The sequence below is a fragment of the Phoenix dactylifera genome, unplaced genomic scaffold (assembly GCF_009389715.1).
Source record: "Phoenix dactylifera cultivar Barhee BC4 unplaced genomic scaffold, palm_55x_up_171113_PBpolish2nd_filt_p 001592F, whole genome shotgun sequence".
In the NCBI taxonomy this organism is placed as follows: Eukaryota; Viridiplantae; Streptophyta; class Magnoliopsida; order Arecales; family Arecaceae; genus Phoenix; species Phoenix dactylifera.
This window is the reverse complement of record NW_024068897.1, coordinates 35,003-50,429: the sequence shown is the minus strand read 5'-3', so window position 1 is coordinate 50,429 and position 15,427 is coordinate 35,003. Positions and strand designations below refer to the sequence as shown.

Sequence of the window (15,427 nt, the reverse complement as noted above, 5' to 3'; positions counted from 1 at the left end):
AGTCCGACTAGCTAATTAGTGGTTTCTTCGAGCGGAAAGTAGGTCCGGCCTTACGGGCGAGAATCTCCCGCTATGCAAGCAGCATTATTCGCCACCACCTGAGAAGCAAAAGATAGGAGATGGCCAATTGTATGATGTATAGCTCCATCTCCTATTGCATTTATTGGATGGCTTGTATCAAACCAAGCTCCAACGACTAGTCCTACTCTTTTTTTCTAATTATTATTCGTGTAGTTGGATGGAGTTGTATTGTTGTACATTTATTATTCTTTAAACATAAATCAGCCATGGATTTATATAACTTTCAAATGATATAAATGTTCAATGATGCTAGGCACATGCAATATGCGATATAAAAGATGGTTTCTTTGAAAACTTTAATTTATCTAATTTGATAAACATCCTCTCAATTTTGACAGGTGTAAACTTCTTTATTTCTCTTTTAAAAGAAAATCAATATACGTATTGGTGTAGAACACTCTTTTCTAATGGATAGGGTACAATTGTTCGTGGTTATATGGGGCTCCAACAGAAACATGTGCCGTAGAAGTACAGTTCATAGCACATGACATGACTTGTTTAAAAACTATAAAAATTTATATATGATACCAACTATTGGAGATACATGTAAAATTTTCTTAATGAGTTTTGATTACCAAAATTAGTTTGACTTAAAAAGCTTTGTTTCAATGATAATATATCTAGTGGCCGGAGGAGATAAATTCTTTTTGTGAAAATTATTATAATATTTATGTTTTGCAAGGAGTTATATGTGAATTTGTTCATATTTTTTATCCGATTCTAATGAGGGTCAGTTCATTGAGCTGAGCTCAATTCAAGCATGGTTCAAGCTTATCTCGACATCCGGTTTGAGCTTGACCTGGTTGTAGATTATCATATAATTGAACAAAAAATCAGCTATTGAATTAGATGCAACAATTAACTATATGCTAGCTAAAATATATTGTCAAAAACTTTGTTGATTGAATACTTTAACTATGATTGTTTTGTTTTTTTTTTTTGATTTAATGTCACTTGGGTTGAACTTGTTGCATACTGAGCTCCTAGGATTTAGGATGACGAATACTAGGAACGAATTTTGCACATCAATCCCTACACGGTATTAAAATTTTATGTATAAAATCGTAAACTTAAAAGTTAGGACAGCACCCACTTCGGCTTACGCGGCACAAGGAACGTCGCAGCACCATGCAACCATGCAAAGGTTTCCGCCTTCCTCATTAAAACAAACGAGACGGATCCCCCGCTCAAAGACGAGAAGGATCCCGTCACCGCCTCTCCTCGTCCGCCCCCGCCCTCCTCCCTCCGCCTTCTTCGCTTCCTCCGCTCCCACACCCGCCATCGCTTCTCCGAGACCGATCTCTCGTCACCCTCAAGGTCTTCTCCGCGCCCTCGCGACTTTCCAGTCACTTCCGTCCATCTTCCGCTGCAAGCCTGGTGTTCGCTCCCACAACGCCCTCCTCGACGCCTTCGTCCGGGGCCGCCACTGGGACCAGGCCGAGTCCTTCTTCGCCTTATTCCATAGCCACGCGCGCGTTTCTTCTAACCTCCAGAGCTACAACATTCTCACCCGAGGCCTCTGTGACCGGAGGCTGCTTGATCCAGCGACTTGGACGACGCCCTCAAACTGTTCGACGAAATGTGCGATAAAAATGTGACGCCCGATGTGATGTTCTATAATTTTCTGATTACTAGGGTTTTTGAAGAAAGGCGAGTTCTTGAAGGGAATGGAGATCATGGAGAGGCTGGTGAGGGACAGCACAGTCAGTCCAAATGTTGCCATGTATACCGTCATGCTGGTGAGGGCTCATTCACTTGTGGAGTTTTGATTCATGGCCTGTTGGAGTCAGGGAATGTGGAGGGGGCCTCGCCCCTCTATGCAGAGATGATCAAGACAGGATTTGGCTGTCACGTGTAACTCTCTGCTAAATGGGCTCCGCAAAGCAGGGAGGCTACAGGAGTTGTTGACGCTCTGGGAGTCGATGGGAAGGCAGGGAATTGCCAAAATTGTCAGTTACAGCACATCGATCAGGAGACTGCATGAGAATGACAAAGCAGATGAAGCAGTTTCTCTTTGGGAAGCTTTCAGGGGGCTAATGCATGCCCTCCAGACCTGGTAACTTATGGTGTTTTGATTCCTGAATTGTGCAAAAAGGGTTATATCAACAAAGCATTGCGGATTTTGAAGGAGGCATAATAAGATGGAGAGAAAAACTTAGATGACTTCATGTTCTCCTCAATAATTAACAGATTGTGCAAAGATGGGGGATTGGATGAAGCAATTTGCATTTGTGATCAAATGGCTAAACATGGCTGCCGATCAAATTCTCATACATAAAATGCACTGATCAGTGGTTTCTGTCGAGCATCTAAGATTGTTGACACCATCCAGGTTTTCAAGGGGATGGTCAGCAATAGTTGCACTCCTACTATTGTAACATACTTCACACTTACAGATTGATAGTGTAAAGTGGTGAGGTTCCGGGAGGCTTCTAGCTTAGCAAGAGAAATGATGGAAAAAGTTTTCAAACCTGACGTGGTGACATACAGCTGTTTAATGGATGGACAAGATTGATGTTGCTCTTGACATTTGGAACCAAGTTCTTGACAATGGTTTCCAAGCCGGTGTCATCATGCACAACATTCTTTCAATGGCCTTTGCTCTACAGGGAAAGTGGAAGAAGCCCTGCATGTTTGCTTGGAGATGAAACAGAAAAAGTGCACTTAAAATCTAGTGAGACACAACGTGCTTATGGATGGACTTTATCGAGTTGGTGACTGTGAAAGGGCATCAGATGTACAGGTCCAGATGTTAGAGGCTGGATTGGAACCAGATATCATTTCTTATGACATAATGTTTAAAGGTCTTTGTTCTTATAATAAGATATCCAAAACAGTCAAGTTATTGGATGATGCCTTGTGTTGTGGCATTATTCCAACTTCCATTACCTGGTGTATACTAGGTAAGGCAATCATCGGCAGCTGACCAGTTCCAACATGATCACTACGAAGATCTAGTGCAAGGTGAGGTTTCTCTCTTTCTCTCCATTTAACTTGGTATTACCCCTATTTGATTGGTCACATCCCTTTACATGTATCATCATGCAGAAACACTTTAGTGTGGCATTGTGTTCTTTGCATGCATGTTGTGCTAATACTCTGGGACTTCGTGATTGAAAATTGCTGATAATACGGACCAGGAAGATAACTGATTATTTGAAGGACATTATATCCTTTTAAGCACCGAAGGTATGTTTACTTTGAAATCTTATGTGTCATTTTGTGGAGTTATTTTACAAAATCCGCAATCGAAATGGGCTCATGTTGAAGGCTTTGCTTGTTAACTACTTGTCCATTTTTGTGGAACACAACAATTTCTCATGTTATGAGTTTCCTGCACAGATTGATATTCGTCCTTAAGTTTGTTAATGCTACTTGGTCGTATTGTTTTTGGGCTGTATTTTCATCTGTTTGGTTCCTTAGGATGTGTTATCTAGCTTTTACTTGTGATATGAGTACTATTTTGCAATGCGTGTGGGAAGGAGCGCAGAGGTGCTGCTATGTGTTGTGTGCTTGTGTGCATGTGCATATTCCTGTACGCTTGCTGGCTGCAAGATAGAAAAAGTCTTGAAAAGCTAGATTAAAAATGAAAGGAGAAAATAAGTAACATTATGCTTCTCTCTCTCTAGTACAAGGTATTCCTATCATTTCATTCACAGCGGAGATCTTTGTTGTCATCGGTAGCCCTGTGGGGACTCAAAGTTGGTGTCAAGTCTTAAGAGAACCAAGTAGTTGAATGACAGGCTGATCACAGGTAAATGGTATGGGGACTCTGGATGATTCACTGGTCTCAATTAAGAGCTCAGGACTATTCATTCGGTAGGGGTATGGTTCATATACGTCTCCTTCACATCAGCAAATAGCATAGTAGACGTGCTAGTTAGAATTGAGGTGTGAAGACACTTATTTGTGTAGCTCATTGTCAGATCTTTAACGCCCATGCACCCTTTTTTTTCCCGCTAAACAGTATCATCCCTCTCATTTGTCAGAAGCAATCAAACTCAGCCATCATAGACTAAAGAGCATAAGCCTAAGCAGTGGAAATAATCCATAATTTGCATCTCAACCTCTGTTTGAAAATATAGGATGCAGTGGGGTCATGACTCCAGATTGATTGCAGTTGGAGGGCGCCACACCTTTGACATGACAACTATAGGAGCGGAACTCAGGACAGTATAAGAGGGCATTATCTACATTAAACAGGTGTTAGGGGCGGATTGCATCTCCCTTGAAGGGGCGGACATCCGCTGATCAGTGACATTCGCAGGATGGTGAGAGGTTGTGGTTCTTTTTAGGCCATACATGTGTTCCATGAGGCGAACAAGGCGGCGGACTGGATCGTCTTCTTTGCTGCTCAATACTTGGGAGAGCTTCTCTGGACATGTTATACCGCATCAGGTGTCTTAGTTACTCAATTTTGGCAATGGAGAATATTGCCAAAATTTTATCTTGATGCAAAAGCAAGGCTAGCTTGTGTGTATCAAACCTCAGTTGCAAGAATTGGACGTGGTATTTGTCTTTGTCTTTCTTAGGACGATTTGATTATAGAAATTTGGGGATTTTGCAAAAACAGGCTTCTTTATTTTTTCTTTCTTTTTTTTTTTGAGGATAAAGGAGACTAATGGGCAGTAAGCTGCATTAGTCACCTGAAATTTTATTAATGAAGAAGAGAAGTTTTAGATGCATCCAGGATTACTGAAGAGGGAATTTACAGTAAAAAAGAAGAAGGAATAGATCCAATCGAGCTACAGAACTGGTATCAAGAAAGCTTAAAACAATAAGCATGGTAAAGAGCAGAAGGAGAAAAAGAAAGACGCAGGCTCAGGAGAAGCCTGACAAAGTAGCTCATACAGCATAGTAAGATCCTGGGATCATCCCATTGCTTGAGATTCCATGATCTCCTTTTGTGAGAACTGAACCAAAGGAAGAGCAGAATAGCAGGGCTTTATCTCATTAAACGAGTCACACATAGCCAGAAACCAGCAGCGGCAGAAAGAAGGCATCATACCTGCTCATCTGAAGAGGAAACACCTAATTCTCTAATCTTCTTCAAACGTTTCCACAGCTTGCCAAAACCAAGAAGGGTGTTATGATCAAAGAGAATAAACCAGCTGTTAACCAAACTGATAGCAGCGAAGACGATGGATGAAGGTAAGGAACATCGATTCAAAAAGATTCGATTATTTTGTTCCTTCCGGCAGCACCAAAGAAAGGCCACAATTAGCATGAGTGCAGCAGAATGAGTGTCTCTTGAGAATACATCAGTCCTTTAGATCAGCATTTGGTCAAGGGACATTCAAGCTAAGAATGCTCCACATTTCAGAGGCAAAGTAACAAGATAGGAAGAGATGACTGGTGGTTTCTGAAGGATCAGAGCAACATGGACAGCCACCAAGGGACTTACCCGTTCTTTTCAATAAGTTTTCCCTAGTGTTTAGGTTGTGAATGAGTGCCATCCAAAAGAAACACCTAACTTTTAGTCAGATTTTGAGTTTCCAAACCATAGGAGCAAGGTCCCAATTGATCCCCCTTGAGTTGAGAAAGCCATAAACACCTAACTATTAGATCCATACACCACAGAAAGATTCACATCCATCCCATTTTTTCACCGACGGTTCTGACAGTATGAAAATCACCCGCTGCGAGCCATGGTCCTTGTATGCTAAGGCGGAGATTAATTAATTGCTGCCACAGCAGGCGCCTATCTGTAGACAGATTGGCCATTTCCCAGAACAGTCTGAGCAAGCTCCAGCTCCAACTCCACCTAAAAAGAATAGCAGCGGCGTGGATGACAACGTCCTAGCTCATTTGAGGAAGATCCCGGCTCTTTTTACTGTCTACGTACGAGGAAAGTCTCAGACTGACTTCGCTGGCACACTTAGTGTTCTGTTCATCATGATATGTTAAAAGTCATACACAAAAACGTGAGATAATCGACTTTTTTTAACCAAATAGAGAGGGGTTCTATTCATCGATCAACTCAACAGATCATAGCTCGGAAACACGCTTAGCCCTTTTTTCTCCAGCCACTTTTTTCCAGCCATGTTTTTTCTCACTTAACAAGAAAAGCGATTCGGAGTGCTTTTCACCCCACCACCTTCCTTTCACTTTTTTTTTTAGCTCAGCACAGGATTTTTCTCTGCAATGCAACTTTTTAACGCGATAAAGCGGCTGAATTCGCATGACTTTTGAGCCTAACTATACCGCCTAACCTCCGTGATCTTGCTACTCTTCTTCTACCGGAAAAGTGCATTTGAGATCCCCTTGAGACGGCGATTCCATGATCTTCCTATTTCTCTTCAGAACGAATCGATTCGATTTGATATACCGCAAAACCACCTCTTTTTCTGCCACCTGGTAAGCGCTTCTCCTGCTGCCAGCCACCTGCCGCTCCTCTTTCTTTGGCTTGTGCCTCGGCTTTGCTGCCCTCTCTCTCTGTTCCTCTTCTTCTGTCTCTTTCTTCTGAGAAAAAAGGTAGCGGACAGAGACAAACTGAAAGGGAGTGAAAGTCCTCATCGATTCTCTCTTCTCCGGATCCTGATCCCTCTCTCTCTATCGCCTTTACTATAAATAAAGTCGACTTGATTTTCCTCTTTAGTCTTTTCAGATAGTCATAGTTCGTGTGCCGCGCGCGGGAATATTAATTTTATTTATAGTAAGAGGAAAATCCGTCGACTTTAGAAATCGTGAGGGTTCGACGTCCCTCTATCCCCAACAAAAAGTCCTTATAGTCGAGTGGCTTCCATCTCCTCTCCTTATAGTCGAGTGGCTTCCATCTCCTCTCCTATCTCGAAATGGATAAGTAGGCTCTCTCATTTTTCATTCGTATGGGTGAAAGGCCCGCTTTCGCCTACGACTTTCTCATCAGAGGTTTAAAGAGGTAGTGATTCTAGGACTAGAGGGCTGTTAAATAACAAGCCTTCTATTATCTATCTCATTTCTAGTTAATACGTGTGCTTGGGAGTTCTTGAAAATTGAATAAACCAAGATCTTACCATGACTGCAATTTTAGAGAGACGCGAAAGTACAAGCCTATGGGGTCGCTTCTGCAACTGGATAACCAGCACTGAAAACCGTCTTTACATTGGATGGTTCGGTGTTTTGATGATCCCTACCTTATTGACCGCAACTTCTGTATTCATTATCGCCCAAAAAACCAGTGGCGGTAAGGGACCATGAGATATCATCTGATTGGTTTGGATCCAGCAGAACTCCATGAAGGAGGCTAGACAATTGCTGCAGTTCAGCTGCGGCCTTAGTCGAAAGAGAAGCGCCACATTGGAAGTGCCAAGAATTGGATGTCATTGAAGATTTGAGCCACATACCCGGATTTGAGTCTAGGTATCTGATAGAGGCTGGGTAATAAGGCCCTCAAATGCAAATCCTGGATCCATTTGTGCTTTCGAAAGAGTACTTTCAACCCATTCCCCACAACAAAAGAAGACCTATTCCAGAATGGTTGCAAAGAGGAGAGTATGCCATTGAGGATAGCAGAGCATTTGCTCTTTGGCTTCCAACAATCAGCAAGTTTACACCTGTTAAAATAGAAGCAAGATAACAATCTTTTCCAAGGGGCCCGATCATCCTTGAGGTATCTCCATCCCCATTGCTAATAGAGCAGTATTAAAGTCCTCGATGTCTTTAACACTAAGCCCACCTTTAGTTTTTGCAAGGCAACCTTTTTTCCAATTAACTTTGCAGTTCAAACCATCGACCTTTTCAGTCCCTTTCCAAAGAAAGGCCCTCCATAGGCCATCAATTCTTTTGACCATCCTTATTGGTAGTTTGAAGAGAGACACATAGAAAAGCGGCATAGTAGAGAGGACTGCATTTACTAAGACTAGCCTACCCCCAAATGATAAGAACTTTCCTTTCCAACCAGTTAGCCTAGATTCCATCTTGTGGATGAGGGGCATCCAATCGGCTCTCTTGAGTTTACCGGCATTAAGAGGAGGTCCAAGGTACTTAATGTGCAAGGAGGAGTGAGGACTGTTCAGGGAAGCTGCACACTGCAATGGTTGAGGGTCGTCCAGAGCAATGGGCGGCACAAAGCTTTTTTGAAATTTAATAGCTAAACTGGATAATCTTCAGAGCCATAAAGGATGATGTTCAAAGAAGAGATGCAGTTCTTATCATCGTTGGAGAAAATGATAGTCATGTCAGCAAACTGAAGAATTTTTGAACCACCCACTAACAACGGATTGCCCAGGCCTTGAAATAAACCAGAAAAATGCAACTTCTTACTTTGCTTTGCTTCTTTGTTTTTTTCTATTTGCACTTCGGGACAGTACTGTTTTATTTATTTATTTTCTTTCTTTCTAATTTCAAGGAGGACCCAATTCTAAGAACGTTAGATGCTTTTGCCCCAGGACCAGTGGATACAGTTGAATTGCATGTTTTAGTAGACCTGGATGCACGTGGTTTTTATAGCAGAGTTGGATGCACGCAGTTTTCATATTGAATGGAGCTATTTGTGGGGCTTGACATACCCATTTATTTGCTGTAGTATTACCTGTGGGTTAGGGGCATCCATCATTTGCGGGAGAAAAAAAAAAAAGTGGTCTGAATTTGCAAAAACAGGAACAAAGTGGATTGCTTCCGCAAGATTCCTGAGAATATACAGAACAGACAATACTCGGTAAGACCTCTATTTGCCAAAAAGGGGAGAGGATTTCTACTAGTATATGACTTCTACTCTTTGTTCTTATCCGTTTTCTCTGTTGTTGATGACAGGCTCTGCTCGTAAATGTACTGAGCAAGCAGGCCAAAAAATATCAAGCCCAATGCTGCAACTTTCCTCCATTCCACCTCAGGAGTAGCGAGCACAGCATTTCCTATTGTGACGAGTAGCAATGACATGAGGGCAAGGTAAATATTTCTCCGAATCTTTGATCCTGCACTCTCCTTTGTGACTTCTCTGATCTTTTGCCCTTCCAACTTAGCTTCTGCTTCTGCTTTCCCTGGAGGTGCCTTTTCCCGCAGGTTCTTGAAGAACAGGCCTTCATTTCGGTCCCGCTCGATCTTGTCCTCAAAGTCCTCCAAGATCCTCTCGTTCTTTTCAATCTCCTGTTTGCTAATTTCTGCGGTTTCTTCAAAAGCCTGCATCCGATTCTCCAGGTTCTCCATGATCTGCTACATCAGAAAAAATCACTGTTATTTGGAGGAGGGATAGCAGATGCTGTCATGCACTTCGAATGCAAGAAAAAAAAAAAAAGCTTCGTATTAAGTTACAAGCAGACCCTGGAACTGGCTTCATCAAGTTCTTTCAGTGCATTCTCTCCGATTTTGTCGAACTCGGCAGTGGCATCCTCAGCGAACTGAGTCAGATATGCAGAACGCTCATCGAGGAAGTCGGTGAGGCGAACCTTTTGGGCTTGAAGCATAGCAATTCGCGCAAGCAGTTCCTGCTTTCGCTTGTCTCCTTCGGATGGGGAGGAGGAGCCAGATCCAGCTTCCTTCGAATTGCAGAAACAGAGGATTAATCTCTGCCTCCTGCTCGCAGTTATTTTTCCATGAGCAAAAGATTGGTTTGGTGGAGGGAAGGATGTTTGAATGGCCTTAAGGGTGTTCATATCTTCTATATGATGCAGGAGGAGGAGGAGATCTCTTTGTAATTCTGTGGATACGCCTGCGCTGCGGAGAAGAGAGACGAGGTGGCGAGAGGAAGATATTTCGCGACCTCTCGTGTGTTGACATCGAGTTATCCATCGCCTTTTTTAGTTTTATTTTAAAAAGAGTGGAGTGAACATCATGTTACCATTTTGCCCTGTTGTTTTTAAATAAATCTTGGGTATCGATGGTGATCAGTGGGAAAATAATGTTTTCTCGTCAAATCCTTTTGACTTTTCGCCATTGTTGTTCTGTCAACTGGATGATGTTCCCAGAGTTCTCCACGTCAGCAAGTTTTTTTTTTATTATTATTGTAAAATTTTGCGAACCAGAGTTATTTTTTGTTTACTTGTCCGTTAAAATCTTCTGTTTAACATGACAGCATCTGTCATTCTGGGCTGGAATGATCCAACCGACACTGAGACAATTTATGTAAGCCCAGCTGAGTAACTAGTAATCCAGCAGTGCGTATATTAAGAACAGTACATTAGGCCATTCTTGAAAAATACATTTCATCAGGCAACAAATAAAGGAATTTGGTAATGGAACCCTTTAAAGAGAATATAGATGGCCATGGAGTTATTTCCCATAGATTGCTTCAAAGAACATAGGCCTTTCTTTTTGATGAATTCTGACGTGTACATATCACTACGACAAACCATCGAGATATAATCCATTATCAGGAGAGCTGCACGTAACGATTTAAGTAAACTGCAAGCAGTTTTCTTGACAAATTTACAAGTTACACCGAACATCCAATCCAATCCAATCCGAAGCACTAAAAGCAGCTAGAAATGCAAAAGACCTCTTTACCACACATTAGCCCAAACTTGCGCATCTCCTAAGGCAAATGTGCTCCTTCAATGGTTACTGTGATTCAAAGTCTTTATCTGTTGTCTTCTTGTAAGTGTACCACTTGGCGATCCAGAGGTAGACTCCAAAGTTCAGAAGGCTGAGTATGGCCAGGAGCCAAAAGAAGTAATCAAGGTGGCCGCGGTTAAGATTCTCAGGAATCCATCCAAGCCTCCCATTCTTGGTGGTAATGTCTGTGACGATCGTGACAAGCAGCGTGCTCAAGTAGTTACCAAGTGACACTGTGGTAAGCGAGAGCGCAGACAGCAAGCTCCTCATGGCATCAGGTGCCTGATCATAGAAGAACTCCAACTGACCGATAAAGGTGAACACCTCCGCGGCCCCAATGATGAAGTACTGCGGGATCTGCCAGAATATAGACATGGGCACATAGCCATCATAGTCATATAAACCATCCCTTCCTACAATGCGGAGCCTCACCACCTCCAGAATCCCAGCAGCCAACATGGAAAATATGGAGATGGCCAGGCCGATGCCCATCCGTGTCAGCTGAGTAAAGCCCCGCTCGTGACCGGTGAGCTTGCGAGCCACTGAGACTATAACGCGATCATAGATTGGAACCCAGACAATAACACTGATTGTGTCGAAGATGGAGAGCGAAGCAGATGGGATCTTGAAAATGGGGACCCATGTGGGGATCCAGAGTATTGCCTTGGAGAACAAACATGGTGCTCATCTGGCTATAGACAGTAGAAAAGATGATGCCGGTGGCCCATATAGGAAGAATTCGCACCACGCTCTTGAGCTCCTCCACTTGGGTGACTGTGCAGAGCCTCCATGGGTCCACTGGATCCTTCATCTTGTCATCTTGAGTCACCACAGCTGCCTTGTCAAGGAATCTGAGAAAAACGTATAAGCAAGGATGCATTACAGGTGCACCTCGAACATGTATACAGAATTTTACTTAAATCAGCTCAAACACGCGCAAAAGTTTCAAGAGGTTTCACACACAAGGCACCGTTTGTTTCTTGCCATTCCACTCAATAAGCAGTCATATATTTCCATCCTAAACTAGTTTTTCTGCTAGAAAATTACATTCTTCTAAAACTTCCAGGGGAAAAAATCCTGGCATGAAAAAAAGGTACCTGCATCAGTTGTATTATTGTGCATGCTCCTTGCTCTCTGAATTTGACTAGGTAAGGAGTCAACAATTCAGAAATATTATTTTTTCTATAGGAAAATGCAAATTATATCTTACTGAGTTTCTTTTTCTTTTTCCTTTTTCAAATTATCAAACTGAAGTGTCTCCAAACAATGAAACAATAAATCTTCCATGTGTGAATTTGATGATGATCGATGCAGAAAATGATTTTATTAACCTAGTCTCACATAAAATACAAGAGTCATCAAACTCAAAAGACCAAATGCGACACTACCCCAAATAAGCCCAATCTATGCCTTAAATAGAAATGCAATTACGACCAATCTCATCATAACCAAGAAATTAAGTAATGACTGTGCCTTTTGTCATTCAATCAGTCATCAAAAATGTATGTTAAAGAGTCTAATGCGAACCAGCTTTCCAACTACCCAGAAAAGAAGGAAATATTTATGTGTAATAAGTAAATGGAGATAGATTGGAAAATCTAGAAGCCTGGAAAGAAAAAAGAATTTTACTCATAAGAAACTATTTGATAATTGCCTTGATAGAGGACGCAACCCTTAATTGGAAGGAATGCCAAGAAGAATTCACAAAGCCAAACCCAAGGAGATAGGAGGGATCCTAAGTCAAAAGGATGGATGCAGCACTTGTAAATGTGGCTAACCTACATAGGATGTAAGAAATCCACAATAAATAGGCTTGTTTCAGTAAACTTACTTAAACTGGTCCGTGTGCTCAAGCTTACGGCTACCTTGTATCACAGATTCCTTCTCTGAAATCTCATACAGTGAAGATTTGTCATGGGGTAGGTTCACTCCATATTTCCTAAAAGATGCCACAACAACCTGGGCAATGCGTGTAAGGGGGCTTCCTCCAGGTTTCTGGTGTCTGTATAATGCTGTGCCCAAGAAGAAGCTCACAACCGCAATAGCCATTACCACTGCTGGGATTTCCAAAGCCCCAGCCCCATCCTACATTGTTTTGTATCCAGACCAGCACTGAGGAAGCAACCAGGGCCCCAATGTTGATTGAGAAGTAGAACCAATTGAAAAAGGAGCTCTTTCTTTTCTTCTCAGATTCATCTGATTCATCAAATTGGTCAGCCCCAAAGGAGGAGACACAGGGCTTGATTCCTCCAGTACCTAATGCAATGAGATAGAGTGCTATAAAGACCACCGCAGTCTGAGCATTTGTTGGATCGCAGACACCATTATCGCAAGAAGGTTTCAGCCCTTTGACAGATGATGTCATAGTCAATAATGTCAAACCCTGCAATCAAGGTAGAAGATCAGTTTTTATGTTTGAGGGTTCAAGTGAAGAATAGATTGGAGGGTTCAACTTTCTTACACTGATATAAACTATCATGAAACTGGCAATCGTCCAATATCGTCCAAGGTAGGCATCGGCCAAAAAAGCCCCAAGCAAAGGCATGATATAGCATGTGCCTGACCAGTTAGTGACATTATTTGCTGCTGTAGTATTGTTTTGGTGGAGACGGTCCTTCATGTAGTTTACCAGATTGGTGCTCATCCCATAATATGCCAATCTTTCACAGCATTCATTTGCTGCAAAGTGATTAAAAAAACATTGGTATTTAGATGATGATGCGAAAGAGAAAAGGAACATAAAATAAGTTATCTTTATAATACATGGCACAAGGACTTAAGATATACCAAGAATGTAGGGGCACGCCCTCCAATTCCCAGTATCCTTCTTCACAGCAGGGTTTCCACGAATATCTGTCGTCCCATCTTTTGTGTACTTATCTTCAGCTGCTTCCCTCATGGTTTTGGCAGTTCAGATATTACCTAGAGTGGTTTTTCTCACTATTTCACCTACAATTCAGCATCCATGATGTCAATGTAGTAAAGAACCAAGTGAGCCTACATGGAAATTGCATTAAAAACCACAGTGGTCGCATAACAAAAACAAACAAGATTAACATAGCATGATTTATCAATAAACTACAAAAAGTGCAATAAACACTCAAGTAAATAAAACAGAAACAACAACTATTTGGTGTCCGAGAAAATTAGAGTTTTTCTGTGGCTTGCACTAAGGAATAAACTCCACACAGGCAAAATTTTAGCAGAGAACGGTTGGACTGGTAATATCGGATGTTCTTTATGTGGTAATAGCACTGAGTCGGTTAATCACTTGTTCATGAGGTGTCCATTCTCTAAAAAGCATTTGGTCCACCATAACCCAGTTGACTTTAAGGGGGTGGCCAGCGAACCTTCATGAATTATGGACACAATGGAAGTCAGACATCGACAAAGATTGGGTGGAAGAGCAGGCAATCAGCTTCTTGCAGCTGTTTGTTAGGAGATATGGAGAGAAAGGAATGAGAAAATTCTTCTTCGAAGAAACCGATCCATTTATCCAGGTAATCCACACATTCTGTGGCTGGGACTGTTTATGTACAGGAAAAACAGCCGAGACACCAGCAACAGTTGAGGAATCTAGTCTTCCCCTGTACATTCTTCTGTTCTTCTCTCTGTTTGTAAATATCTGATTCCTTTAAATAAAATTGGCGTGTCGCTGCTGGCTGCTTCCTTTTCCAATTAAAAAAAACCAAACAACTATTTGATGTCTTAACAGTTTTGTCAGTGAGGATTCTAAAATTCTAGAAATTGTAATGAGTCATGAGGCTAACAGTTGATGGTTTCCAAATGTGAAAAGTGTATTTGCTACATTCTTAAGTATGGAGCATCAGTTTGTATCATCTTCTAATAGGCTGGTACATGCATATGTTAACGCAAAGAAAACTTCTGATATACGGAATATCAATAATAAATTGATTGTTGAAAAGGCATTATTTCAGTAATTTCCGAATTGTTAAGGGATAGAACTATGCATTCATAAAACTGTAACAAGGCTAATTTCATGAGGAAACTATGCTACTTATGCCTGCATTAAATCACAAGCAAAAGTTCTGAAATCAATGAACACGGATCCATATATACCCAGCAGAAGGATGTAACTCAAGGAATAAAAACTTTATAGCCGTCGGTAAGACTGAATTACGTCAAGAGATTTTCAAAGAAACTCTATATTTTGATTGCCATTAAATCCATAAAACGAAAACAACTAATTTTCTTTGATGAAAGGCTACACCGCAAATCGTTATTTAAATTGCTGGCCTAAAGCAGAGGGGTTGAACTGCCGAACCTATTTTTACAAGAAAAAACCTATCGTAGCAAGCTGGTAATCGAAGTAATGGAAACTTAATGAGATTGCAGCAAAGTAAAGGTAGCCTATGAACTGGTGCATGGCAAAGAATCACAGATCATACGCAGTCCAAAGTTTTTAATTTTACGGAAAACCAAATCAAGACGAACAAAGAATTAACATATGAGAAAAAGCTGACCACCTCCTTCCAAAAGGGGAAAAAAATATCCTGAAATCAAGATATCAAGGCAAGAAATAAACGACGCAAGACGAAGATGCATAACACCGAAAAAAATACCAAGCGACTTTGAAGGAGGATAGAACAAGTTTATGTCCAAACTTACCTCCCTGAAGAAATTAAGAACTAACTCGAGATCAGATCAAATCGCTCTGTTGATATGCGCTGATATATTATCAGGGATCTCGTGGATAAGATTCCGGGGTGGGGAAGATTTTTTTGTTTTTATTTCGGAACTAACAATACTGGGAAGGAAGAGCTGGGACCGCGCATTCCCACTAACGAGTCCTTTTATCAAGGAGCGCGTGGTGAAGCGGTAGGTAGGCACAGGGAATAGGGATCCGTCGCGCGAG

General features: G+C 41.6%; 2 protein-coding genes and 1 long non-coding RNA gene across 4 annotated transcripts; 1 reads left to right on the top strand and 2 right to left on the bottom strand.

Annotated features, from left to right (window-relative positions):
* The first annotated feature begins 1,196 nt into the window (after positions 1-1,196).
* On the top strand, positions 1,197-9,295 carry LOC120108855. Of its 2 annotated transcripts, none has more exons than XR_005510018.1 (5): positions 1,197-3,045; positions 3,130-3,270; positions 8,588-8,719; positions 8,815-8,949; positions 9,048-9,295. It is a non-coding gene; the product is annotated as an uncharacterized LOC120108855 (long non-coding RNA). The 2 variants fall into 2 exon arrangements; XR_005510017.1 differs by having other exon boundaries at positions 8,451-8,719.
* Positions 8,645-10,015, bottom strand: LOC120108854. Its single transcript, XM_039122586.1, has 2 exons — positions 9,321-10,015; positions 8,645-9,210 (listed from the first exon to the last, which is right to left on the bottom strand). Exons 1-2 carry the CDS (start codon positions 9,651-9,653, stop codon positions 8,773-8,775), a joined length of 771 nt encoding a protein of 256 aa, XP_038978514.1. The 5' UTR covers positions 9,654-10,015; the 3' UTR covers positions 8,645-8,772.
* A 415-nt stretch (positions 10,016-10,430) lies between these two features.
* On the bottom strand, positions 10,431-15,427 carry LOC120108853 (protein NRT1/ PTR FAMILY 8.1-like). Its single transcript, XM_039122585.1, is given in 7 exon segments — positions 10,431-11,181; positions 11,183-11,402; positions 12,383-12,615; positions 12,617-12,934; positions 13,013-13,230; positions 13,339-13,500; positions 15,181-15,427. Coding segments are annotated over 6 exon segments (1,725 nt in total). The 5' UTR covers positions 13,451-13,500; positions 15,181-15,427; the 3' UTR covers positions 10,431-10,557.

Coding starts and splice junctions, on each gene's coding strand:
- LOC120108854 (XM_039122586.1), bottom strand. CDS start 9,653: ATGAACACCCTTAAGGCCATTCAAACATCCTTCCCTCCACCAAACCAA. Junction 9,211..9,320: donor TTGATGAAGCCAGTTCCAGG/GTCTGCTTGTAA, acceptor CTGATGTAGCAG/ATCATGGAGAACCTGGAGAA.